The sequence below is a fragment of the Equus przewalskii genome, chromosome 22 (genome assembly GCF_037783145.1).
Source record: "Equus przewalskii isolate Varuska chromosome 22, EquPr2, whole genome shotgun sequence".
Taxonomy (NCBI): Eukaryota; Metazoa; Chordata; class Mammalia; order Perissodactyla; family Equidae; genus Equus; species Equus przewalskii.
This window is the reverse complement of record NC_091852.1, coordinates 38507475-38534887: the sequence shown is the minus strand read 5'-3', so window position 1 is coordinate 38534887 and position 27413 is coordinate 38507475. Positions and strand designations below refer to the sequence as shown.

General features: G+C 40.3%; 3 protein-coding genes across 4 annotated transcripts; all 3 read left to right on the top strand.

Moving 5' to 3' along the window:
• Nucleotides 1–30: 30 nt before the first annotated feature.
• On the top strand, nucleotides 31–1872 carry LOC103567855 (interferon alpha-1). 2 transcript variants are annotated; one of them, XM_070590086.1, is made up of 2 exons: nucleotides 31–778; nucleotides 1838–1872. In XM_070590086.1, exons 1-2 carry the CDS (start codon nucleotides 139–141, stop codon nucleotides 1870–1872), a joined length of 675 nt encoding a protein of 224 aa, XP_070446187.1. In that variant the 5' UTR covers nucleotides 31–138. The 2 variants fall into 2 exon arrangements, with proteins under 2 accessions (XP_070446187.1, XP_008542820.2); XM_008544598.2 differs by lacking the exon at nucleotides 1838–1872 and having other exon boundaries at nucleotides 31–909.
• A 15169-nt stretch (nucleotides 1873–17041) lies between these two features.
• On the top strand, nucleotides 17042–17656 carry LOC103567852 (interferon omega-2). The gene has a single exon (XM_008544596.2). The coding sequence runs from the start codon at nucleotides 17069–17071 to the stop codon at nucleotides 17654–17656; it is 588 nt and encodes a 195-aa protein (XP_008542818.2). The 5' UTR covers nucleotides 17042–17068.
• Nucleotides 17657–26858: 9202 nt separating this feature from the next.
• LOC139078428 (interferon alpha-2-like) lies at nucleotides 26859–27413 on the top strand. The gene has a single exon (XM_070589800.1). It carries the CDS (start codon nucleotides 26859–26861, stop codon nucleotides 27411–27413), a length of 555 nt encoding a protein of 184 aa, XP_070445901.1.

The following is a 27413-nucleotide window of genomic DNA, read 5'->3' as shown; positions in this document are numbered from 1 at the left end:
GCAATAATGAAAAATAAATGGTTGAGAAATGATGCTTTAACCCATTTGGAGAGTGCAAAACGAAAAGCAGAAACAGAAATAGAAAGTAAGAGAGAACAGTCAGAAAATGGAAACTCATATGTGCCCTATTTAAGACACATGCACAGAGGAAGGTCTTCAGAAAACCCAGAGACCAAGGCTCACAGGTTACCCACCCCAGCCAGGCCAGCAGCATCTGCAAGATCCCCAATGGCTCTACCCTTTTCCTTACTGATGGCCCTGGTGGTGCTCAGCTGCCACTCCATCTGCTCTCTGGGATGTGACCTGCCTCACACCCATAGCCTGGGCAACACAAGGGTCTTGATGCTCCTGGGACAAATGAGGAGAATCTCCCCCTTCTCCTGCCTGAAGGACAGAAATGACTTTGGATTCCCCCAGGAGGTGTTTGACGGCAACCAGTTCCGGAAGGCTCAAGCCATCTCCGCGGTCCATGAGACGATCCAACAGATCTTCCACCTCTTCAGCACAGACGGCTCGTCTGCTGCCTGGGACGAGAGCCTCCTAGACAAACTCTACACTGGACTTTATCAGCAGCTGACTGAGCTGGAAGCCTGTCTGAGCCAGGAGGTGGGGGTGGAAGAGACGCCCCTGATGAACGAGGACTCCCTGCTGGCTGTGAGGAGATACTTCCAAAGAATCGCTCTCTATCTGCAAGAGAAGAAATACAGCCCTTGTGCCTGGGAGATCGTCAGAGCAGAAATCATGAGATCCTTCTCTTCATCCACAAACTTGCCGCAGAGTTAAGGAGGAAGAAATGACACCTGGTTCAACATGGAAATGTGTCTCACTGACTGATAATATCACACTTCCACTTGCTCTGCCATGTCAAGGACTCTCACTTCTGCTGTAATCATGATCTGAACTCAATCAAATTTGTCAAATGTTTTCAATAGTATTAATGAATATTGTGCTTAACCCTGCGGACACTAGTCTGATACAGATGACCAGGTTGATCTATTTATTTATCTATTTAAATATTTATTTATTTATTTATTTATAAGATTTAAATTATTTTTGTACATATAATATGATGTGAAACTTTACATGTGATTTAATATAGCACAATGTATTCTTTATATTTAGTCAATTTATTATTTTCTTTGTTCATTAAATTTTTACCACGGAAAATATCTTGTATTTGTTAATTTTTTAGAAAAGAAACACCACATCTGAGTGTGCAATCTGACAGAGAATGGATGGCACAATTCATTTACCCATCATTGTTATATTCAAGTCAGAAGTAAAAATGGACTTCCTCTAAGCCAGGTTGAATGTTGTCCTCATGATGTAGAAGTGAACCTAACAAATATGGTTCCTGTGTTCTTGTATGTTTGGTTTTTGTAGGGAAAGTAACCTAAAAGCACTAATCAGTTCATTTGTAATTAAACATTAATTATTTTAAAATTAATAATAATTAAGATTAGAAATTATTATCAGTTAGGTTTAATGCTATAATGAGAAGGGAAAAAATGGAATTCTCTTGATGGGAGTTGGATCGAGTCATGTCAGAATGTAAGAACAAAAGTAGTAGATATTCTCCGTATTTGCATGGTTGCCATCTAAGTGCAAATGTCCACTGGATATTTGAGTTTGCAATTTATTTACAAGCAACTCCATGAACTGCAAAGCTTAGGAAGGAAAATGATCAGATGGGGAGACAGTACAGAATAAGAAAATGACTTAAAATTGATTCCTAGGACCTTCAACCATAAAAGAGAGGGAAAAGCCATAAATGAAACAGGTAGAATGGCCCTATGCTAACAAGAGGAGAGAGAACAGTGAGAAGACCATGTTTAAGGACTTAAATGCTTAGAAGTCTCAATGGGTTCATGAAAATCGTGGATGGAAACTGCCCACCACACTGGGAAAAGAGATGGCATTGCTGACCTCAGGGATAACTGGTTTGGCATAGTCAATCACCAGAAACCACATTGGAGTAGGAGGAAGGGTGAATAAGAGAAGTTAATGACAACACACTCCTCCCATGAACACACAAGGTTACAACTATTCTTGGATAAATTACCCTGGAGAAAGACCTGAAAAGTGGATAAAAAGAACCCGCACAACAAAAGACAGTCCTGACTGAGGCAGAAGAGGCAGAAATCCTTCTGGAGAGAAAAAAAAGTGACCTTAGTGAGCCTTGGTGCTTCACAGCCAGCCGGATGGGAGCCACCCTAAGCTATTCAGCCTTCTCTGGAGGAACGGGGACCTGAGTCATGGCCTGTTACTTCTATAAGCATCCTTCAGACTCAGCACAACTGAGATGAGTCTCATAATATCTGCCTTCACTGGCTATTAACTGAAATGCGGAACACCCCCAGAAAAGCAATTGGACACAAGCTGAAAAAAGCTGACTCTTAAAGGGCCTACACACAAATTCACCCACCTCAGAGAGCAACCTAAAATCACCAGAAAGAAAGGTACACAGTCCTTTGGTGGTACACAGTCACCTGGTAGGTACTGGGTGCATCTTGGTGAAATGTGAGACCTCTCCAGAGATTAAGACATTGGTGGCAAGCATTGTTGTGACCTAGTACAGGTGCGCTGACATGAACCTGGCAGACCATTGGAGTTCTTCCCCTGGCTTGTTAGCCCAGGGGTCTGCCACACCCACTAGAGCACATATTTAATCCAGTTCAGCCAGGACAGGCAGCCCACCCTAGGGACTGGCCCCATCCAACAGCAAGCTCTCTGGATACTTGTTGGCCTGAATAACTGGGTTCCTTGGTCCTCTACAAGCAGGTGACTGCATCTGCCTCTATGCAGCAGGGCCTGTGTGAGGAGCAAGTGAACTGTGGGGGGCATTGGTGGAGACTGTGGGGGCCTCTGCAGTGGGGTGACTGGGTATGCTCCAGGGGGTTGAGAAGTGTGCACAGACAAGGACTGTGTTGACAGTGTGTATAGACCTGTCGGGGGTGGGGCTTATCAGTGGCAGAAACCCTGTGCTCCACAAATAGCCTCAAAGGGGTTCAGCCCCGCCTCCCAAAGCCTGAAACAATAGGGTAATCTTGTGCCTGAGGCCATCCCCACTCAGCTGCAATCCTAAGAGAGCTGACAACAGGTTCAGCCCTGATGCCTACAGCAATTGTAAGCCCCTGATTCTAGCAACCAGACACACTGGGTACCTACTCACTTAATAGAAAAAGTGCAACAAGAATGTGCTATTAGACCTTGCAGCCAATGGTGCTGGGGCTCCTCAAACCCAATTTACAAACAGCCAGCCAGGGAGGGAAAACCTAGACTCCCTGGGTACCTGAAGCAAGAGCAGCCCTGTCCCAGCAGAAGGACACAAGTAGCCAACACAGGGGTCTCTCCTGGAACATTTGGACTGGTGACTAGAGGGAAGCACACTGCTGGGTCTCAAAAGGAGTCTCTTACATAAGGCCACTTCTCCAAGATCAGGAGACATAGCTGACTCACCTAATACATAGATGTAAGCACAGAGAAAGAGGCATAATGACAAGGCAAAGGAATACATTCCAAACAAGGGAACAGGACAAAACCTCCCAAAAAGAACTAAATGAAGCAGAAATAAGCAATCTACCTGACAAAGAGTTCAAACAAAAACTCATAAGGATGCTCACAGATATTGGGAGAAGACTGGATGAACACAGTGAGCTCATCAACAAAGAACTGGAAAATATAAAAAAGAACCAATCAGAAGTGAAGAATACTAGAAGTTAAAAATTCCCTAGAGGGACTCAATAGCAGAGTAGATGATATAGAAGAACAGATCAGCGAGCTGGATGAAAGACTAGAGGAAATCACCCAAGCTGAACTGATAAAATAAAAAGGAATTAGACAGAATGAGAACAGTCTAAGGGAACTCTGGGACAATATCAAGCGCACTAACATGCATATTATAGGTTTCCCAGAAGGAGAAGAGAGAGACAAAGGGGCAGAGAACCTATCTGAAGAAATAATAGCTGAAAACTTTCCTAACCTAAGCAAGGAAACAGACATCCAAGTGCAGGAAGCACAGAGAACACCAAACAAGATAAACCCAAAGAGGATCACACCAAGACATATTATAATTAAAACATCCAAGATTAAAGAGAAAGAGAAAATCCTAAAAGCTGTAAGAGAAAGGCAACAAGTGACATACAAAGGAAAGCCCATAAGGCTATCAGCGGACTTCTCAGCCAAAACCCAACAGGCTAGAAGAGAGTGGCATGACGTATTTAAAGTGCTGAAAGGAAAAAACCTACAGCCAAGAATACTCTATCTGGAAAGGTTAACCTTCAGAGTGGAAGGAGAGATAAAGAGTTTCCCAGACAAGCAAAAACTAAAGGAGTTTATCACCAAGAAACCAGTTCTATAAGAAATGCTGAAGGGGGGCTGGCCTCGTGGCCGAGTGGTTAAGTTCGCGTGCTCCGCTACAGGCGGCCCAGTGTTTCGTTAGTTCGAATCCTGGGCGCGGACATGGCACTGCTCATCAGACCACGCTGAGGCAGCGTCCCACATGCCACAACTAGAAGAACCCACAACGAAGAATACGCAACTATGTACTGGGGGGCTTTGGGGAGAAAAAGGAAAAAATAAAATCTTTAAAAAAAAAAAAAAAGAAATGCTGAAGGGACTTATTTAAGTGGGAAAGAGAAGACCAGCAACAGGAATAAGACAGTTATTTTAAAAAGTCAATAAAATCACTGGTAAAGGCAAAAATACAGTAAAGGTAGCAGATCAAACCACCTATGAAGATAATATTAAGGTTAAAAGAGATTAGATATGATTTCAAAAACATAAAATGTTGGAGGAGGGGAGTAAAAGAGTAGAGCTTTTAGATTTTGCTAGTTTATACAATTGCAGTACTGTGACAATCAGTCAATTGTATCATTGCAGATTTATTTTTCACTCATGTATTAGTGAAGTTAAATTTTTTCTGCATTTTCTTACCAATTACAATTTGAACCTATTACATCCTAATTATGTAATTTATGTAAATAGTTTGACACATTCTACCTCCATTGAGCTAATAAGGATTTAATGATTTTCTTATAAGTTTGATAGAGCTCTCTCTATAAAAAAAATTAACCATTACATCTATATAGATTGGAAACATTTTTTCATGTCTATTTTATCCCTTTCTCTTAATTTTGTGCATTTACTTTCTTGAAATTATCTTTTTTGTGCAAACCAGTGATTAGATAAAGAAAATGTGGTATATATATGCAAAGGAATAGTACTCACATAAAAAAAGATAAAATTGTTCCATTTGCAACATGGATGGACCTTGAGGATATTATGTTAAGCGAAATAAGCCAGACAGAGGAAGACAAACATCATATGATTTCACCCATTTGTGGAAGATAAACTAACACAGGAACCAAGAGAACAGTTTAGTTGTTACCAGAGGGGAAGGGGGTTGGGGAGTGATCACAAGGGGTGAAGGGGCACATTTATATGGTGACTGATGAATAATAATGTGCAACTGAAGTTTCACGATGTTATAAACTATTATGCTATCAATAAGAAAATGTATATATTTAAACAAACAAAAAAAGAAGTTAATGACAATATATGACAATGGTTTTTAGAGGTTTCCTTTCTGAAGTGGGGGGAGAAATAGGGTGGGAGCTAGAATAGAGTGTAGATTATTTTTCTCTGCATTGTTTTCCCTTTTTGAGATATATTTGCTTTTGGATAGGTTTCATGGATTTGATGTATTGACAAATCATATTAATATGTTTAATGTTTTATTTACTTTAAATCATGAAATATTTAATTACTTACAACGGTAATTTATCACCATTTTGATTAGTATCATGTCGAAGGTCAGTAAGCTGCTCTGTGGATTGCAGATTGAAACAATCCTCTACATGGGGAAACAGATGGAACTGACCCTAGTGAGAGCTGGTTTGGTGGAATTAATGAGCAGAAACTACACTGGAGTAGTGGAAGGGTGACAAGAGAAGAGAAGAACTCCCACTGTCACTTTTCTCACCTGGGGATTCACTTTATTTCCTTCATCATGTTCAGACCTACATTTATTTTCCTTTTGCCTCAATGCATCCAAATGCAAGGACAGCTTTCTAAGAAAGCTGAAAGGAGAAGGAAAAAAATGATGTATTGAAAATGATGGATAATAATGGTAAAGGACCATTATGTTTCCATTTTTACTTCCCTATTTTGGTACTAACCTCAAGATGAAATAGAAGGTAATTCAGTAGCAGCAGGACAAACTTCACCCAGAAAAGGACTAAATTTTAAAAAATAACAATAACATTATAGAGACTCTAAACTAGTAAAGCAAAGATGGCTAGTTTTCTGTAGCATCATATGCTGCCCTCACTGTCCTACATCCTTACTGTGAGATGGGAAATGATGAATCAAGAAGCTCTATAGAAATGTACAGACTGAATAATCTAGGGATGGTAATTAATTATGTCAATATAAGCTTCTGATGGGAAATCAATATAAGCTTCTTTTGCGAAGTCTGATGGAAAATCTGAGAATACGACTTGTTAATAATCATATCTTAAGTAATTGTTATGAACTCTGTGCTAATGATATAATAATGAACAAGATATAGACCTTTCTCCTAAGGAGGTTACTTGTCAAACAGGTCTAAAAAGTCCATTTGCAAGAAGGTAAATACAGAGGGATAAGGAAGCTTGGCTGACGTGCAAAATAAAGGGAGAAACATAGAGCCCAGGAACAGATGTGAAATTTTGTTCCTAGCAAGAACACTATTTACGTAAGTATAACTATTTCTTGCTTTTTTCGTATGTGAGGAAGATTAGCCCTGATTTAACATTCACCATCAATCCTCCTCTGTTTGCTGAGAAAGACTGACTCTGAGCTAACATCTGTGCCCATCTTCCTCAATTTTATATGTGGGACACGTGCCACAGCATCGCTTGATAAGCGGTGCGTAGGTCTGCACCTGGATGGGAACTGGTGAACCCCAGGCCGCCAAAGTGAAGCACACAAACTTAACCACTGCACCACCGGGCCAGCCTCAATAAGTTTAAATTTGACAAAAAGACTTTCCTCATTTGAAATATTTGAATCCACTTATTTTGAAACATCTGAAGTTTCTTGGGGCAAATTAAACGTAAATCAAGAAAAAGAAAGAATGATTTAAATGGTTGCCTTCTAATTTACTTAGAGCATACACAAAGGAAAGGAAAAAAGATAAAATGTGTACAGGAACATTCAGAAAATGAAAACTACTGTGTTCTCTACTTAAGAGACATGCATAGAAGGGTCTTCAAAGAAACTTGGGGTCAACAGTCATGCACCTCATCCAGGCTACCAGCATCCACAGGCTCCCAAATGCCCACCTGTCCTGACTGCCCTCTTGGTGGGTAGTCACATTACCATCTGAGCTCTGGGCTGGGACCTGCCTCAGAGACAGGGACTGGTTCACAGGAAGACCTGACGCTTCTGAGACAAATGAGGAGGATCTGCTGATTATCCTAACTGAAAGACATCTCCTCTGTGAGATGGTGGATTCAGCCAGTTCCCAGAGGCCCAGGCCACGTCTGTCCTCCAGGAGATGCTCCAGCAATCTTCAACCTCTTCCACACAGAGCGCTCCTCTGCTGCCTGGAAAACAACTCACCTCAATAAACTTTGTACTGACTCCATTGGCAGCTGGGAGACCTGGACACCTGTTTGGAGCAAGAGATGGGAGAGGAAGAATCTGTCCAGGGAATGGAGGGCCCTACACTGGCCGTGAAGAGGTACTTCGGGGAATCCCTCTCTACCTGACAGAGAAGACATACAGTGACTGTGCCTGGGAGCTTGTCAGAACGGAAATCATAGATCCTCCTCTTGACCCATAAACTTGCAAGAAAGATGAATAAGTAAGGAAAGGGATCTGGAAATAATTTCCTTTAACAAATACAGTTATTGAAATGATTCTGCTTACCTACTGCATAGTCACATGTCCGTGTATTCAGTCATTTTAAAGACTCTTACTTCTGCTGTAGTCATATAACACATTAAGTTAAATTGTTCAACATTGTTAAAATGTTTTTGTTAAAATGAGTATCTCTAGGGGCACGACTCCTTGAGAGAGAGCCATTCTGATGTTGAGTATATATTCATATATTGGAGGAACTTCTGGTTTCTCATTCAACATGTAAACAGCTTGGAAGTCATCATTCCTCACCTCACAACAACAACAACAAAATGCAGCATGACTTGAAAAACAATTCTTTTTAGATCCATTGAGAATTAAGGTCCCAGGGCAAGATACTGGCCCAACAACTGGAGAGAAAGGAGGATGCAGAGAATCACAGCTTACCTGGAGCAGAAGCCCACAGCTGGAGCTAGTATTGGTGGGAACAGTTAAACTGTAATTGAAGAAGTGCTGGAGGCTCTGTGTGGATGAGCTTCAGTGTTAAAAAGTCCAGGGGTCCAGAGTTAGCGGAGCCCCACACTTTTGTGAGTCTTACCTTCAGGATCCCTACCAGAGTCTCTTGCAAAGATCAGAGAAAAATCTGTTTTTTCCAGCAGAGGGAGGGAAAGAGTAGTCATTCTGAAATACTCTGAGTGTTCTGTCCTCTTTAACACAGGCCTACCCTCAAGGGAAACCATTTTACCAGAGCCTAACCCACCTAGGGGAGGGGAAATACCTAACTCCAAAACCCTCTAAGTTTCCTGTCTCACCTAACAGGGAGGTAAAGAGCTGAGAAGCACTTGTGAAGGTCGCAGCCCAGGGGCACAGGCTCACTGAAATACTGAGACTAACCATAGGGTTCTACAACACTTCCCCTCCCCTGCACCTCCATAACATCAGTAGGGTTCACGTATAATAACTAGAGATTACAATGGGAAGAACGGCAAGTGTCAGACTTTATTTAAGAAGAAGTCTCTAGGGAAACCCAAAGACAACAGGGGAGAGGAAAGCAAGGCTACAAGAGGAAATTTTGGCCTCTGACACCTACAGCTACAGCAAACACAGACAAACTCCCAGCAAGTGAAATGTAAGACCTCACCCTAAGGGTCAATTTACCTCAGTTCCTTTTACCCAGTGCGTCATGTCCAGCTTTCAACAGAAACTTATAAATCATACTAAAAGGTGAAAAACTCAGTTTTAAGAGACAGAGCATGCATCAGAACTAGACTCACATATGGCAGAGATTTTGGAATTACCCGACCTGGAATTTAAAATAACTATGATTAATATGCTGAGGGCTCCAATGTATTAATTTATTCATTTATTTACTTTATGTATGTCATAATATGTATGGTATTTAAACTAGTTTTATTCATATAATCTGATGTTCACCTAATATATTCAATTACAGCAAAAAATGTTCAGCTTTATCTTTTATCAAGTTATTTTCTTGTTTAATTTATAAAATTCTTCCCCAGGAGACATTGTGGATTTGTTTATCCTTAAAAAAAGAAATAGTCTAAATTTCCAATCAATATTAAAACATAAATGATAATTTCAACTCACTCATTTGTTTTTTCCACTCAGTTATAGTTTGAAACTGCATATTTCCATATCAGATTATGTGATAGTTCTGAGAATGCAGAGGAAGGAGAAGATGAAAAACCTATTCTCTTGGAGCTTTGAATTTTGAAGAGAAACAGATATAAAAATAGTAATCAGGCTTAATGAATTTCAGTTATGTTTCATGTTGCAATGAGAGGTGGAGGACAAAGGATTCTGTCGCCAGAAGCTTGAACGAGGGATATCAAGAAGGGGGAAAAAGCAGATGCACTCGATAAAGGGCCCAATAAACATCTAAAGACAGATGCCCCATGTGTAGATAAATATGTAAACATGGAATCTCCAACAGTGTATGTCTTGGAGATGTCAATTTGAAGTTGTTTGTGGCATATTTTGAAATCAGGGCAAGGTAATGGATGTTGTTACATGGATGAGTAGAGTGTAGAATGAGAAGATGACTTAAAGCTTGTGAGGACCTTCTACTTTTAAGGCTGAGAGAGAGGAGAGCCCACAGAGTGGACAGAGATGGAGTAGCCAGTGCAGAGACAGGAGAAAACCAGGAGGAAGGATCCACAGAAAGTGTAACCGAAAGTTGGGTCTCTGAACCCGATACCAATCCAAATAACGAGAACAGAGTCTTGAGTGGAAGAGGAAAGGTTTTTACTATGCCAGGCACAGGGAGCAAAGCAAGGGCTCATGCCTCAAAAATTGCTAGCTCCTCGATGAGGAATGGGTAGGAATTTTTATTGGGGCTTTTGGGTAGGGGAGGGGGCGCATGTAGCTGTGCAGGCTGGTGTTTTCCCACCAGCCTGGTTTGGCCTTGAGAGGCTGCTTGCAGCAAGGCCAGGGGGAGGGTGAGATAGGAGGATGGCAGGTGGGCGTTCTTCGCCGTTGTCTCTTGTCTCGTCTTCCTGTTTGAGGCGGGTTCAAGCTCCGGGAGTCGAGGTGTTGAGGTCTGGGAAGCCTCCGCTCCTTGATACTCTTGAGACAGTGGCTTTCCTGGAAAACTCAAGGACACATGATTAGCCAAACTTCAGAGTGCCTCCAACTCCAGGCCACCTGGGCTTTGAACAATTTGGAACTCCCATTTAGTTGTAAAGCTCAAGGAGTCAAAGTTTAAAGAAACAGGTATTTACATATGAGTGGAGCTAGAGAAGCAGGAAAGGGGGTGGTGGGTTTTAGTTTTAACCCCATATACGCTGGGTTCAATGTGGGGGAACTGATATCAGGGCTGATGTTAAGAGCCTGTAACAAAAGCATTGAAGGAGAAAACAAAGAGTTTGAGAATTTCGCAAGATGAAACTTTGGTAATTATTTGTGACATGTGACATGGGATTCTGCATTAAATCCAGATTCCACCAGGACATATGTGTGATCCTGGGGAATTCACTTAACTTCACTGAGCCTCAGTTTTCTCAAATATAAAGTAAGGTGGAAATATTCGTAGAGCTGTCGTGAGTATTAAACGAACTAGAAGAGATAAAAGCACTTAGCGAAGTATCTTTCACTGAGTGAGGGCTGAACAGATGGTGACTATTTTCTTCCTTTTTCTTAAAGATCTATATGAGAATAGTGAACTCTCTTGCCTCTCTCTCCATGTATAACTGACCACAAAATGCTGAAAGTCTAAAAAACAGAATAAGGAAAAAGTGGCTCAGCAAGTATATGTAATTTTATAAAAAATAATATATATATACATATAAATATGTACATATATACTATAAAATACATATATCATAAAATATACTATATATATTATATATCTACAAAGATATACAGTAACATATATGTTTACATAGTATTCATTTGCTCATTCTGATGCCTGGCACACTTCCCCCTTCCTCTCCACTTTCCTGGATCCCATTCTTTCACTCCCATATCACAGTTGTTTCCTTTCTCCCAGTGTAGAAACACAAAGCATGCTCCCCTCATTAACTCTTCATTAAGCTGTTCTGCACATTCTTAGAATGCTCTCTTTTCCTTTGTGGTTTCTGACTGTCAATTTCCTCTTAGGTGTACAAAGCCACAAATTGAAAAGCTGAGTGAAAGTTCTAGGTTTTTCTGAAACTCTCATATGAGAAGCCTTTTTTTTCCCCTCCCCATGAGTATTTTCGGAAATGAGGGGAAGTACCTGTTGCAATGATGTAACAGTTGCTGTACTAAAAAGGAAACAGAAAGCAGGATCCAATTGGCTGTGTGGACTATTAAAATATTTATAAAGGAAGAGTGCCCCCTACTGGCCAAAATGGACAAAGACAGAGACCAAGTCTGGAGGCCTGACTTCTGTTCTATGCAGAATTCTGTCCCATTGGAGCATTTTGTCCAGAGTTAAAAAAGACTCTTTCTTGGAAAGAACTGACCCTAACACTGGAAGAAGCCCATTTCCTGAGGTTTTGTATATTTTTTAAAAACATACTTTGTTTTATAGAGCAGTTTTAGGTTCACAGCAAAAGTCAAAGCAGAAGGTATAGATTCCCCACATACTTCCTGCCCCTCCATTTGCATAGTCTTCCCATTATCAGCATCTCCCATCAGATGAAACACGTGGTACAAGTGATGAACCAAAACTCACCTATCATTATCACCCAGATCCCACAGTTTATATGTAGGTTCACTCTTGGTGTTGCTTATTCTACGGATTTGGAGGAATGTAAGCGATATATCCACCACTATAGCATCACTACCCTAAAATCCTCTGAGCTCCACTTGTTCATCCCCATAACCCCTGGCAACCACTGATCTTTTCACTGCCCCCAAAGCTTTGCAATTTCCAGAACGTCATATGTTGGAATCATACAACAAGAAGCCTTTTCACCTTGGCTTCTTTCACTCAGTAATATGCATTTAAATGTCCTCATGCCTTCCATGTTCGGTGGGCAAACATTGTGTGATTTGGCTCCATATTCTCACTTTACCATGAAACATCTCTGTAACTATATCCTGATCACATCCAGAAGTTATTAGTTTGTTACATATTCGAAAGTACTGGAGAACCACAGGAAGGAGGGCAGAAGGGGTGAGGGTCGCTGAGCTGGCAGCTGAGGCGCAGGGTTTGGGGGAAGGGAGCTAATCACCCACCTGCCCAGCACAGGTAGGTCCCAGGGCAATGTGACTGGAGAAGAGGCACAGGCATCCACGGTCCCCACCCTGGTTCCTTTGGAGCAGGGAGTGGAGGTCACAGTGCAGCACCAGCTGGAGACCGCTGGGTCCTGTGAGCCCAGGGAGTGTGAACGTGGCCCCGCCTCCACACTCCCGCCTGCCCAGAGCTGCGCACCGCAGGTCAAGACAGTCCAGCCCTGGATGGAAACACAGTACATACTAGAGGGAACCCTGCCCACATGTCTGCACCTGACGAACTGGCAAAGAATCCAGGAGCTCATCTGGGCCTCTCTTGAGGCGCGTCGCGTTCTGATTCCACTAGGAGGAGGCAGCACCAGACTCAGGTCTCTCTCACTTGCTCAAAAAATTCAAAGCACAGGAAACATGGAGTTGAAAGTCAGCAGTAGCCTGAGAACTTGGAAGGAGAAGAAAGGTTAAAGTTTTCACTGGAACAGCAGCAGGTCCTCTGGAGATGGAACAATATAATGGGCAGCATTGAGTCAAGTGTTTCTCTAGAACATTCTGATTCAGAGGGTGAGAAGATTGAAGTGGATGCTGAGAACACAGAGTCATTCCGCGGAGACATGGCCAATAGCAGTGTCCCCAGCGAGGGTGACACTGATAGTACAATAGCCTGCGGAGTATTGGAAGGGGCAAAGGTTCCTTCAGTGTCAGCTGCAAACTTCAGTTCCCTCCCTAGGACTCAGCAAGTCATCACATCACAGGGAAAATTACTCCTGGGGTCAAGGCAATCCAAGGAATCTCCTAATTTAGGGTCATGGTGCAGCCTCCTTTATAAACAGACAAAATGAAACAATGCTTGAGTAGAAGGGACACAGCAGGGATTTGAACACATTTAGCAACAAGCCTGGTAGAGCATTCCCAGCAGGACACATATTAGCAATGTGTATACTGGGAGATCACAATCTCTAAAAGCAACAAAGACCTTTGAGAAAATTCATTTATTTAGTTTAGGCATTTGGAAAGAGGACATTGATGGATCAATCCTCTTTCTTGTCTTTCCAGTTGGTGCACACTGCACTGAGTAGGTACACTTAGAGTTTGGAAACCTTCCTGAGGATTAGGGCCCCCCAAATTAGCAAAGAACATTCCTATATTACCATTAAAAATATCATTTTATCATTTTATCAATTAATGCTGACTTTAATAACATGTTTACCTCATTCCTACATTTTTATTTTATGAATTTTTAATAGGATGAGCCTTGAAAAATAAATAAAGACAACTATACTAAGCAGTGTGGCTGAGTCTGGAGCTCAAGCCAGACTCTCCTTGCTAAGTAGCCCCTTAAAAGCATCCACTGCTTCTGTCTGGGAAGGGCATAGTACTTCTCCATCTTGGTCACACACAAGCCTCCACAGCACTCATATCACAACCATTAGTTGCAAAGCCAGAGAGGAGAAGAGATTCTTTCCTGGGCTCTCTCAATAGACAAGAGGAAGCACTGTCTGGGCTGGAAGTGAGAAACGGAGTTGTCCTTGGGAATGAGAAGAGCACGCTGGCCTGAAGAGGTCTCCCATGGAATCAGTGAGGTCCTGAAGGAGGAAAGTCAGAGCCCATATGGCTGGAAACTGTCAGGGGTTTTTTGTTTATTCTTAAACTCACAAGAAAACACAAGAGTTGAAACTAAACATGCTTCCAAAGTCTGCACTTAATGGGTTAATAAAAGTTATTTTACTGTATTTCATTGAAGAAATCACTCATAAAAATCTTAGACTTTTTTTTCAATTGGCAGAAAAATCTACTCCCTTCTAATTATTAATAGAGATTTTGTCTGTTTTTTCTTAAAGTCAGTTCAGCACACTCATACCACACATGTGTTGCCCTAGACAAGAATCTTTTGGCATTTGAAGTGGAACTCAGGATCCTTTGTCTTCTCACTGTCCTGTCTCTATGATTTCATGCCATGTCCTCTCATTGTTTCATAATCCCCTTGTCCATTTCTATCCCTCACTTCCTTTAATGGCTCGTCCAGACAAGCCATTATATTGACTCTTCCTAAAGTTTGCCCTTGGATCTTTGGTATATTTGGAAGAGTTCAAATCTCCAGATTTATATTTTTATCCAGCTGTACCAGTGAGTGTAATCCAAAGGGGTAATTCAGACGATTGAGTTAATATTCTAAAGAACTTACAATACTGGGTAGTCCATAGTAAGCAGGCAAAAAGTTCCGTTATTTCTTAATATCCTGTTTACTATTATCCAAATTAAGATCATAATCTTTTGGAATCATCTAAGTCCTTCCTTTTAATCCTATTTAAATTAATTGAATTCTAATTTCCTTTCTTTTAATTTTTTGAGGCAATCGTTTCATTGTCTGAGTGGATTTATCAACTAGGTAGAGAGCTCAGGCAAGAGCTGGTACCCACTACCCTGACGGAGAGGGTTAGTGTTCTAGCAACTGGGGCTCTGGTTGCCAGTCTCTGTCAGCTGGTTGGTGAGACTTCTTCCTTCTCTCCTCAGAGCTGATCACAAGTGGATTAAATGAAAGAAAAATCAGATGGCTGGTCTTGTAAAGCTGAAGGCAGGCCATTGACCCAGGAGTTGGTCTTTGAGCTTCTGACAGAAGCAGCCATTGTCCTGCCTTTGAGTTATTCAACATGGGCCTTCATTCTGGCCCTCTGCCACACCTTGGTCCCCAACTTTGCTGAACTGAATTGTGCTAACTTAGAATATGTCATTTCATCAGCGGAAAATCTCTTCCCTTTTTTCACTTTCACAACATTCAGACTTAAATTTGTTTTCTTTTTGCCACAAAACTACTGTCGAATTTTACTTTCTAGGAAAGTCGAAATCAGGAACAAAAAATCTGAAATCCTGAAAATTATACATGTTGCAGCCTCTTTGCCTTTCTTTTACTTCCTTTGTTGTTCTCACTTCATCATGAATTAAAATGTAATGCAGGAGCAGCAAGAAAAATCTTGCCCATTACCACTGAGTGAAAAGAAGGTGCAAAAATTTTAAATGAAAAATCATGAACAAGTAAAAGAAAGAGGTTATTTCTCCCTGATATAGCAGCCTGGCCTCACTGTCCTGCATTCTCAGAGAGAGACAAAGACAGGAACAAAGAAGCCCAGTGGAATCCACTGACTGGTAAACAATCAAAGATCTTTAGTTTCTGTAATAGAAGCTCCTAATGAGAGACATCATCATCACTGAATCCCCTGTGCCCAGCTCAGAAACTTTGAGCATAACAAGTGTTCAATAGTTTAAGTAAGAGAGTTGAATGGTAAAATCTGTACTTGGCAACATAAAAATTATGTGCCTAGTAAAGGTGAAATGATTACAGTTGGGTAATTCCTCCACCCCCTTAGACAGTAAAAAGTTTGCTCTCAGCTTCTGGGGGCTGTTGACTCTTTTGAGACCTGGGGACTCGGGTCAGGAGAGCAGGAGGTCAACACTGAGAACTGGGGTCCTTCACACAAACAGTCTAGAAGCAAGGGGAAGGGACAAGGGTCTTGAAAGAGTAATCATTTTGCCAACGCAGAAACAGGCCCCTCCACAGAAAAGAAATGCTGACGTCCTCAGGCTGTGGTGAGCCCACCCTCAGGGCATGAGTCCAGGAGAGTTCAGGATGAGGCCTCTGTCACTATGGAGGAGCTGTGATATGTACTAGACGTGATATGTACCTTGTGAGTGGGGTGGTGCTGGGAAAATAAATTACCTTGGATTTGAATCTCCATACCCATCTGCTCCTGAAAAGACCAGGATTCCTGCTGGGGATGTTGGCACAGCTTGAGAAGAAAAATAGGCCTCCAGTAAGAAAATGGCAGAAAGAAAGGACAATGTCTACGTTAGTCCTGATCTTGTGGCCCCAAGGAAGCATAACCACATGGACCTGCATGAATGAATTCTAGAAGAAAGAGACACATTGGAGAAGCTCATTCACTCATAATCATCAGCCTCTGCTGTGAATCAAACAGTCAATTAAATGCAGTCCTTGGTTCTAAAGAGCTTAACTGCCAAAGGTGGTCTCATAAATCCCTCAACAAATACACGACTGTTAGGCCTGAGGGAACCTGCCCTCCTATGTAAAGTAAGGAGGGCAAAATGAAGCCTAAGACCTGGGCTAAAAATGTGTCCGCAACATAGAAGAATAACATTTACATATGAAAAAGAGAGATAGATTGTAGATTGCGTGTGTGTGTGCGCGTGTGTGAGTATTGATATACCTATATCACTCTGACTGTAGAAGAAAGACTTTTCTCATTTGATTGATGAGTATCCATTCAGATTGGCACATCTGAAGTTTACTGGGAACATTAAACTTTTATTGCAAAACTAATAGCTTGGTTTGATGATGTCTTCTTAGACCACATGGAGAATATGTAAATGAAAACAAAAAAGGAAGTAAAAGTACAGAGAAATGTTTAGAAAATGAAAATTACAGTGTTCCCTATTTAACGGCCATGCTTGGCAAGAATGTCATCAGAGAACCTCGGGTCCAAGGTTCAGAGACACCCAGCTCAGCCAGGCCAGCAGCACCCTCGTTTTCCCCATGGCCCTCCTGCCCTCTCTCTTGACGGCCCTGGTGGTGATCAGTTATGGCCCTGGTGGAGCTCTGGGCTGTGACCTGCCTCACAGCCACATCCTGGTTAGCAGGAAGAACTTCGTGCTTCTGGGCCAAATGAGGAGAATCTCCTCCGCAATCTGTCTGAAGGACAGAAAAGACTTCAGGTTCCCCCAGGACATGGCGGATGGCAGGCAGTTCCCAGAGGCCCAGGCCGCGTCTGTCCTCCACGAGATGCTCCAGCAGATCTTCAGCCTCTTCCACACAGAGCGCTCGTCTGCTGCCTGGAACACGACCCTCCTGGACGAACTCTGCACGGGACTCCTTCGGCAGCTGGAAGACCTGGACACCTGTTTGGAGCAGGAGATGGGAGAGGAAGAATCTGCCCTGGGAACTGTGCGCCCTACACTGGCCGTGAAGAGGTACTTCCGGGGGATCCATCTCTACCTGAAAGAGAAGAAATACAGTGACTGTGCCTGGGAGATTGTCCGAATGGAAATCATGAGATCCTTCCCTTCATCATCAAACCTGCAAGGAAGGTTAAGAATGAAGGATGGAGAACTGGGCTCACCTTGAAATGATTCTCCTTAACTACTGGGTCATGTTACCCTTGCATATGTCCTTGGTCATTTCAAAAGGCTCTTATTTCTGCTTTAGTCTCAGTCTTTATTGAATTTACTTGAGAAAATATTTTGTCAGCAGTATTAAGCAAGAATATGTAAAAAATATTCGGGTCCTGGGGCATCAGTGCCTAAGAAACGACTGACCTGATGCTTTTATTTATTTATTTATTTATTCATATTTATTTATTTATATTTATGTCTTACCATATTTATATTTATACTTTCCTATAAAAGATATTTGCCTTTTTATTGTACTAAAATTTAGAAAACTTGTTGATCTTTCCATTTTCTTAAATTTGCCTTTTGTTTTGTTCATTAAATTTTTATGAAAGAAAACTTCCTGAGTCTGTTTATCCTCCAAAACCTGAATCCAAACCCTGGTTTTCTAAACAAAATCAAAGAATGGATGGTCATATTCATCCACTCATTCATTCAGTTCATGTCATATGTATAAACTGAGCATCAAAGTGGGAGATTGTGGAATTGCCTTCAAGAAACACAGGTGAATAAATGTAACAAACTTTCTCTGTTGAAACTCTCAGTCATACAGGGAAACTGACATAAAAAGATTATAAATTTTTAAATTTCAGTTATATTAAAAAATACAAAAAGAAGAAAAGGGGAATGAGGTTTTCACATCAGAAACTTTAGATAAAAATAATTTTGGGGGGCAAAATGATGCCCTTTCTAGGGTGCCTGGGAGATATGTAACTGCAGAAGTCTTGTTCGCTGTTGGGCATATGGGTCTAGAATGAACAACAAATGCCCTGGGTGCAGGTACTAATTGGGGATTCTAAACTGTGTATCTGGGCAGGAGGGCATGGGATGGATGTGTCACCTATAATAGAGTGGACGATGAGGAGAGGACCTAAACTTAGTCCTGCAGACCCTCAACAATTAAAGGTTGGGCAGAGGAGAGTCTGCAATGAGCACTGAGGCCAGGTGGCAAGTGCAGTTAGGACACATGGAGACGGATAGCAGGGAGACTACTGAAGGGACGAGTGTGTTTAAAAGACAGAGTGGTGCTTGCAGGGCAGGTGTGCACTGAAGTGTCCCAGTAGACCTGAAAACAGACGCCGCTGGTGACCTGAGCAGGATCTGGGTTAGTAGAAATAATGGGACAGAAACCATATGAGAGTAGGGTGAAAAAGAAACGTAAGAATGAGAATTAGGGGCACTGTGCATAGAAAGTTATTCTGGGAAGCTTGTTTGGGAAGTGGAGGAGACTCTCCTGGAGAAATTCCTCAACTTGGTCAGCAGCTGAGAGACCAGGATATCTGTTAGGAGAAAAACATAAAAGAAATTCCTGAGGCAAGTACTTCCTATTGGCTGTGTAGGGGTACTTGAAGGAACCAGTCTTTATTTTAAAGAGAAGGAATATAGTGAATGGACATAGGAGGTTGTCACAGTGAAAATCAAGAGCCAGTTGTCTTCAGCATTAATCTTGTTTAAAAAAAAGACAGCAAAAATCTAATTCACTTTGGATTTGGCAATGACTCTTTAGATACACCAAAAACACGATCCATGAAAGAAAAAAGTGATAAGTTGAACCGCATTAAAATTAAAAACTTCTGCTTGTGAATGACACTGTCAAGAGAATGAGAAGACAAACCACAGAGTAGGAGAAAATATTTGCAAAAGACAGCTCTCATAAAGGACTGTTGTCCAAAATACACAGAAAACTCTTAGAACTCAACGATAAGTAAATGAAAAACCCAATTAAATATAGGCAAAAAATCCGAATAGACACTTCACCAAAGATGATATAGAGATGGCAAATAAGCATATGAAAAGTTGCTCAACATCATATATCATCAGGGAAATGCAAATTGAAACAACAATGAGATTTCACTACACATCTATTAGAATGGCTGAAATCCAGAACACAGACAACACCAAATGCTGGTGAGGATGTGGAGCAACAGGAACTCTCATTCATTATTGGTGGAAATGCAAAATGGTCCAGCCACTTTGGAAGACAGTTTGGCAGTTTCTGACAAAACGAAACATACTCTTACCATAACAACCCAGCAACCGCGCTCCTTGGGATTTACCCAAGTAAGTTGAAAACTTGCGTTCACACAAAACCCTCCACAGGGATGTTTATAGCAGCTTCATTTATAATTGCCAAAACATGGAAACAGCCAAGATGTCCTTCAATAGATGAATGGATAAACAAACTGTGGTACAACCAGACGACATATTATTCAGTACTAAAAAGAAATGAGCTATCAAGCCATGAGAAAGACTTGAAAGAACTTTAAATGAGTATTATTAACTGAAAGATGACAATCTGAAAGGCTACATACTGTATGATTCCAAGTATATGACATTCTAGAAAAGGGCAAAACTATGAAGACAGTCAGAAGATCAGCAGTTGCCAAGATTTGGGGAGGTGGATGAATAGGTGGAGAACAGGAAAATTTTAGGGCAAGAAAAGTATTCTGTATCATACTATAACAATGCATATGTGTCATTATGTGTTATGTCAAATCCCATGGAACGCACAACACAAAAAGTGAAACCTAATATGAATTATGGCTTTAATTGATTTTTTTTAAAATAAGGAAAATTCTCGGTAAACAGATTCAGTACAAAAACGGCACAAAACTCGGGGGGACATGGCAGAAAATGTTGGGTTTTGTGTTTGCTCCCTGAGAAACACGTTTCTGGTGAGGCCAGGGCCAAGCTCCCTCCTCAGTAGTCAGGGCCACAGAAAGGGAGGTTTCTTAGTCCCTATTAAAGCCACACAAGTTCCTCCCCAAGGCGGTGACAGTGTCTCTCCCATGTCCCCCCAGCGTTCCGGCCAACTGAAGCCAAAGCTCCCAGGTCTGTGCCTGTTGGTTAACTTAATGCTTGCTCCTGAAAGAGATAAACATAAACTGTCAGTAATTCAATCGTAATAGAAATTTATCTTTCCTTCTTCTAAGAGTACAATTCAGGCATTCCTGATCACATCATCTTCCTGTTGGCTCTTCTCTAAAGAGTGATTCAGGGGCACCCTCTATTTTGTGACTTTGCCATATTTCCTGTGACTCCAAATCTGTCTATGATACTTGAGTCTATTTCAGTCAGTTGCAAGGAGAAAAAGTAAGGTGGATCACACAGGAGTTTTTCAAGGCCCAGGACCATACAGGGCAATATCACTTCTGCTCACATTGCTTGGCCTGAATTTCTTCTCATGGGATACCTAAGTGCAAAGAAGTTGGGACATAGATTCCAGTTGGGTGACTAACGGAAGGGGAGACAAGTTCAGTGAATGAGACCACTCTTCGTTTTTGAGCTATTTGTACTGATGCTTTCATAGGGGGAAAACATAACAAATGTGTTTGCTGCACACACTTTATTTTAAAAAAATACTGACCCAAAATATGATTCCGCAATTTAAAGCTGGGGAGATGATGTGGATGTCACTCCTTAGAGTGCACAGTATCATTGATCCTTTGAACGAAGCATTCAGGTTAACTCCTAGGGCTTAGGCTAAAGTTAGAAAATAGCCACAAGTGTGGAGACATCACAAGTTGTTTCCTTATTAGCTGAAGGAGACAAGGAAAGTATGAACTGTTAGCTCCTTGCAGGTACTGAGGACCACTGAAATAAAAGTGAAGAGTGAGTCTTCCATTCATGACCAGGCCCAGGATTCTCATACTAGTATTCTAAATATTGAAAATGCAAACTTGAAGAAAACATACATGGAAACAAACAATTTTTTAAAAATACCTCACATAGTAGTCCACTATAACGTCTCTTGTAGACCCATGAAGAATTTATAAAGGATCTTAATATCTATCGTCCTCTCAAATCATAGCTATCTAATAAATGTTGGTGTTATTCTTTCTCCTTTTATTACCATGATTATTCTGCTCACGTATATTGGTTGAGCTCCTGAAATGATAAGGACTGGACCAGATGCCTAAGAAACAAGTTTGGGTAAGATGATTTCTCTGCCCACAGGTATCTTATAGGCTGTCAGGGAGGTATTTAAGGAGATAACAGGGCTGGTCATTAAAAGCTACATCCGTGACAGCTAGAAGAAAGAAGATAGCCATGTTAGTGTATAAAGAAGACTGAAGACATTAGCAGGCAACAACAGCCGATCGAAGACTCATAATCTAAACTCTTGGTTTTTGACCTGAAGTAGCGTTTCGATTATTACAATACCACATTTTGGCAATAAAACTTATGGAGGCCACTGACCCACGGAAATAGGAATAATAGGAAGCAAATGATCACTTGTCACTTTTTGTGAGGAGTCTCCAAAGAATCACAGGATATGGGTAGGTAATTGCCACTACAGTCAAGCTCCACCTAAAAAAGTGAATTCAGGCTACTTTAGTCTGTACATTGCTTTGGGTAGTATGAACATTTTAACAATGCTAACTCTAACCTAGAAAAACAGGATGTCATTGCATTTATTTGTCTCTTCAATATCTTTCAGCGATGTTTTATAGTTTTCAGTGTACAAGTCTTTCATCTCTTTTGTTAAGTATATTCCTGAGTGTTTATTTCCTTTTGATGCTATTGTAAATGGGATTATTTTCTTAATTTTCTTTTTTGATTGTACATTGTTAGTGTACAGAAACACAACTGATTTTGTATGTATTTTGTCTCCTGCAACTTTGCTGAATTCATTTATTAGTACTAACAACTTGTGTGTGTCTGTGTGTTTGTGTGTGTAATCTTAGAGTTTTCTATACATAAGATTATGTCACCTGGGAACAGAGACAAATTTACTTCTTTTCCAATTTAGATGCAGTTTATTTCTTTTTCTTGCCTGATTGCTCTGGCTAGGAGTTCAAGTACCATATTGAATAGAAGTGGTGAGAGTGGCATCCTCACCTTGTTTCTGATCTTAGAGGAAAAGATTTCAGTTTGTCCCTATTGAGTACAATGTTAGCTGGGGATTTTTCATATATGGTCTTTATTATGTTGAGGCAATTTTCTTCTCTTCCTAGTTTGTTGAGTGTTTTTGTCATAAAAGAGTGTTGAAATTTGTCAAATTCTTTTTCTGCATCAACTGAGATGATTACATGGTTTTCTCCCTCTCATTTTGTCAATGTGGTGTAGTGCATTGATTGATTTTTCTATGCTAAAACAGCTTATCATTCCAGAAATAAATCCCACTTAGTCATGGTATATAATCCTTTTACTCTGTTGCTGAATTTGACTATTTTGTTGTGGATTTTTGCATCAATATTCATCAGAGATATTGGTCTGTGTTTTCTTTTTATGTAGTATTTTTGTCTGGTTTTGATATCAGGGTAATGCTTGCTTCATCAAATGAGTTTGGAAGTGCTCTCTCGTCTTCAATTTCTTGGAAGAGTTTGAGAAGGATTGGTGTTAATTTGTTAAATGCTTGGTAGAATTTTCCAGTGAAGCCATCTAGTACTGGGCTTTTCTTTGTTAGGGGGTTTTTGATTATTGACTCCATTTCTTTGCTCACTATGAATCTTTCAGATTTTTATTTCTTCATGATTCAGTCTTGGTAGGTTGTATGTTTCAATTTGTTGGTATATAATTGTTCATAGTAGTCTCTTATGCTCCTTTGTATTACTGTAGTATCAGTTGTAGTGTCTCCTTTTTCATTTCTGACTTTTGTTATTTGAGTCTTCTCTCTTTTTTTTAGTTACTATCATTAAGGGTTTGTTAATTTTGTTGATCTTTTCAAAACACCAACTTTCAGTTTCACTGATTTTTCCTATCATTTTTCTATTCTCTATTTCATTTATCTCTGCTCTAGTATTTATTATTTCCTTCCACCTGCCAAATATGAATGTAGTTTGTTCTTCTTTTTCTAGTTCCTTAAGGTGTAAAGTTAAGTTGTTGATTTCAGATATTTCTTCTTTTTTTAATGTAAGCTTTTATAGCTCTAAATTTTCCTGTTAGCACTAATTTCACTGCATTGAATAACTTTTGGTATGTTGTGTTTTCATTTTCATTTGTCTTATGATATTATCTAATTTCCTCTGGATTCCTTCTTATACTTTTATCACATTTTGACATGCATTTACTTTCTTTATGTACCCATGCTTTGGGATACAAAGCAGACCATTTTTACTTTCTAGGAAAAGTGACATGAGAAAGAAAAATATCTGGTGTTGTAAACACTATGTAGAAACATTTTATAGTCCATTTGTTTGATCATATTCACATCCCTTTATTGACATTAGCTTGAAGATGAAAATGAAGGGAATTCAGGGGTAGCAAACCAAATTTGCACAGTAAAATGCCCCATAAATAGGGATTATCCAAAGGTTCCCAATACAATCTCAAGTGAGCAAAGAGAAAATGCTCACTTTCCAGGGTTTAATAGACTGAGAATAATAGTTGGGCAAAATTGCCTTGTATTTCAGGGTGTGAAGATTAGAATGAACCCAAAATCCAGTAAAAATGTATTGACTGGATAAACTAATAAGCTTATTAAATTTCATAACATACATTTTTTGGAAAGAAGACTCATCTATCATGCAAATCCCTATGCTTATTTCAGAACTTAGAGTATGTAATGCTTTACTCAAATAAAGAGCTTAATTGAATCATGAAAAATAAAGAATAGTAAAATTTATTTGGCTATTTAAAAACAAAAGATCCATTCTAGAATCTCTATCCTCATATAGACAGGCTGACTTTCTATCAGTGTCGTCTAAAGATTACCAAATGATTTGAGGCGTAGGTTTCTGAGTGATGGAAAAATTATATTACATCTATTTAGTGCTTACATACATTCTTGGAATGTTGTCCATACTTGACAAGGGCAGGCAAGCTGGATTGATAATTTCAGGGACATAGGCTGCTGCCCACCTCAAAAGTAATGTGTTAAATTGTCTGGTTGCTGTGAGCTGTGTCAATAAGGGAGAATTTAAATTTAGATACATAGCTTTGCGTATGATACCAGGTTAGTTATTTGCTATTATGAAAAAGTAGAGGGCAAATTAGAGATGAAGTCATATTTGTGAGTTTACTATAGTGGTCGGCAAAGGCTGATAATTGTGCTATCCTTGCAGTTTGAATTCCCAAAGTGCCCTGAAGCACCTAGAATCCTGGTGGGTTTAGCAATAAACTCAGTAGGCATTATTGATGCTCAATAAGAGTAGAGTGGAAATATTTGCTATGTCCATTACAATCCTAGCCAATGTGGCCATGACGAAGCAAAATATTTGGTTATTCCTGAACACCTTCCAGTAGGAAGAGAAAATCTGAGAAACCACTTTAGGAAAAATTATTTATTGAGTGATTACACCAGGCCTGGTGCCAAGGATAACATACTGAATAAGACAGAGTCCAGTTACTAATGAGCTGGTTTTCCTGAGATGGTCTACCCACTTTCTTAGTCCACTTGGGGCTGCTATAACAAAATACCACAGACTGTCTGCTTAACAAAACAGAAATTTATTGCTCACGGTTCTGGAGGCAGAAGTGCAAGATCATGGCTCCAGCATGGTTGGGTGAGGACCCACTTCTAGGTTGCAGACTTATTGTGTCCTCACAAGCTGAAAGGAGCTAGGGATCTCTGTGGAGCCTTTTTAAAAAAAAAAAAAATAGGGCAGTAATTCCATTCATGTGGGCTGGGTCTTCATGACCTAAGCACTTCCCAAAGGCCCACCTCCTAATACCATCACATCAGGCATCAGGATTTCAAGATATAAATTTGCGGGGGACACAAAGTTTCAGACTATAGCACCTACCATTTAAAGAGTAGGAATCTCCAGGGCTGAGGCAGCCTAACTTCCTATGCAAAATAAAGAGTAAAGCAGAGTTCAGGATCAGAGCTGAAAGTTAATTCTTCACGTGATAATAATGAATATTTATGCAATGCTGAATTAAGGACAGAGATGTTTTACTTTTGTTTGAAAAGAATAGACATGAATTGGAACCTCTGAAAGTTCTTTGGGAAATTTGAAATTCAATGCAAAATGCAAAGAGAGATTCAAATCAATGATGTTTTCTAAATCGGCTATTTTCATTGAGGATATTGCTTCCAAGGGTGCAAAACTTAGTTCGGGGGAGGGTGAACAAATTTTAAATATTACAATGATTTGTAGTGCTCCAAAGCTCAATGCTGTCCGGCAAAATCTTATTCCTTAGTACTCATTTTTCTAATTGGGTTTTCTTGTGTATCATATAAAAGCATTGACATTGAGTTCATGGGAGATACTCAAAATGTATACGAGATCAGTGCTATAAAACCTATGGTGAATAGATTGCTCCCTAGCAGACTTTCTTTCTATCATTTGCTTAATCTCAAAATTACATTGTGAGAGGTGGCCTATTTTTGCTGATGAGCTGACATTGGCTTTCTGTGGATGTTGCTTATGTTTAAACCTTGATGCTTCTGAGTATGAGGTGGGCATTGAGAATTAAATGAAAGTAGTTTATATTTTAATTCTACTAAAGTTACACAACAATTAATAATTACACCAATTGTTGAAAGGAAAAAATATTGTCAGAGTATCTAGCAGCTACTGAAGTTAAAAATTATTTTCTGATATGAAGCAAAAGTATGTAAAAATACATGTTAAGAAAATAATTTGAATTTTCAATTGTTTTTAGCAGTTCAGAAGGATTTTTGTAAGTATATCATAATATTGGTATTATGGTTATGTATTCATATAAAATTTAATTTGAATACGTATTTGATACATTACGATTTATATAAGTAAATATATTACATTAAAAGTTTCCCTTTATGAACTTAGTTATAAAGTGAAATTAAATGTCCATTCCTCATAAGTTTAACTTTTAGCTTGAAATTTTAGGTCATTCTTAATCTTGCACTGAAGAGAAAGAGTAAAGTTTGAGCTTTCTTTTTCTATTTATAGAGTAGAAATACGTAGAGAACACATAAAAAGGTATACCGTATATCTATGTTACTAAGTTTTCTTGGGAGATTCAATTAGAAAAACATCTAAAAAGACTCTGGAGGCAGGAAGGAATAGTGAAGAAAAAATATGGTTGAGAAACATTGCTCTAAATCAATGCAGAAAGTGCATAAAGGAAAGCAAAAACAGAAGTAGAAAGTAAGTGAAACGTTCAGAAAATGGAAACTTGTGTGTGCCCTATTTAAGACACATGCACAAAGAAAGGTTTTCAGAGAACCCAGAGACAGGTACAGGTCACTCACCTGAGCCAGGCCAGCAGCATCTGCAAGATCCCCAATGGCTCTACCCTTTTCCTTACTGATGGCCCTGGTGGTGCTCAGCTGCCACTCCAGCTGCTCTCTGGGATGTGACCTGCCTCACACCCATAGCCTGGGCAACACAAGGGTCTTGATGCTCCTGGGACAAATGAGGAGAATCTCCCCCTTCTCCTGCCTGAAGGACAGAAATGACTTTGGATTCCCCCAGGAGGTGTTTGACGGCAACCAGTTCCGGAAGGCTCAAGCCATCTCCGCGGTCCATGAGACGATCCAACAGATCTTCCACCTCTTCAGCACAGAGGGCTCGTCTGCTGCCTGGGACGAGAGCCTCCTAGACAAGCTCTACACTGGACTTTATCAGCAGCTGACTGAGCTGGAAGCCTGTCTGAGCCAGGAGGTGGGGGTGGAAGAGACGCCCCTGATGAACGAGGACTCCCTGCTGGCTGTGAGGAGATACTTCCAAAGAATCGCTCTCTATCTGCAAGAGAAGAAATACAGCCCTTGTGCCTGGGAGATCGTCAGAGCAGAAATCATGAGATGCTTCTCTTCATCCACAAACTTGCCGCAGAGTTAA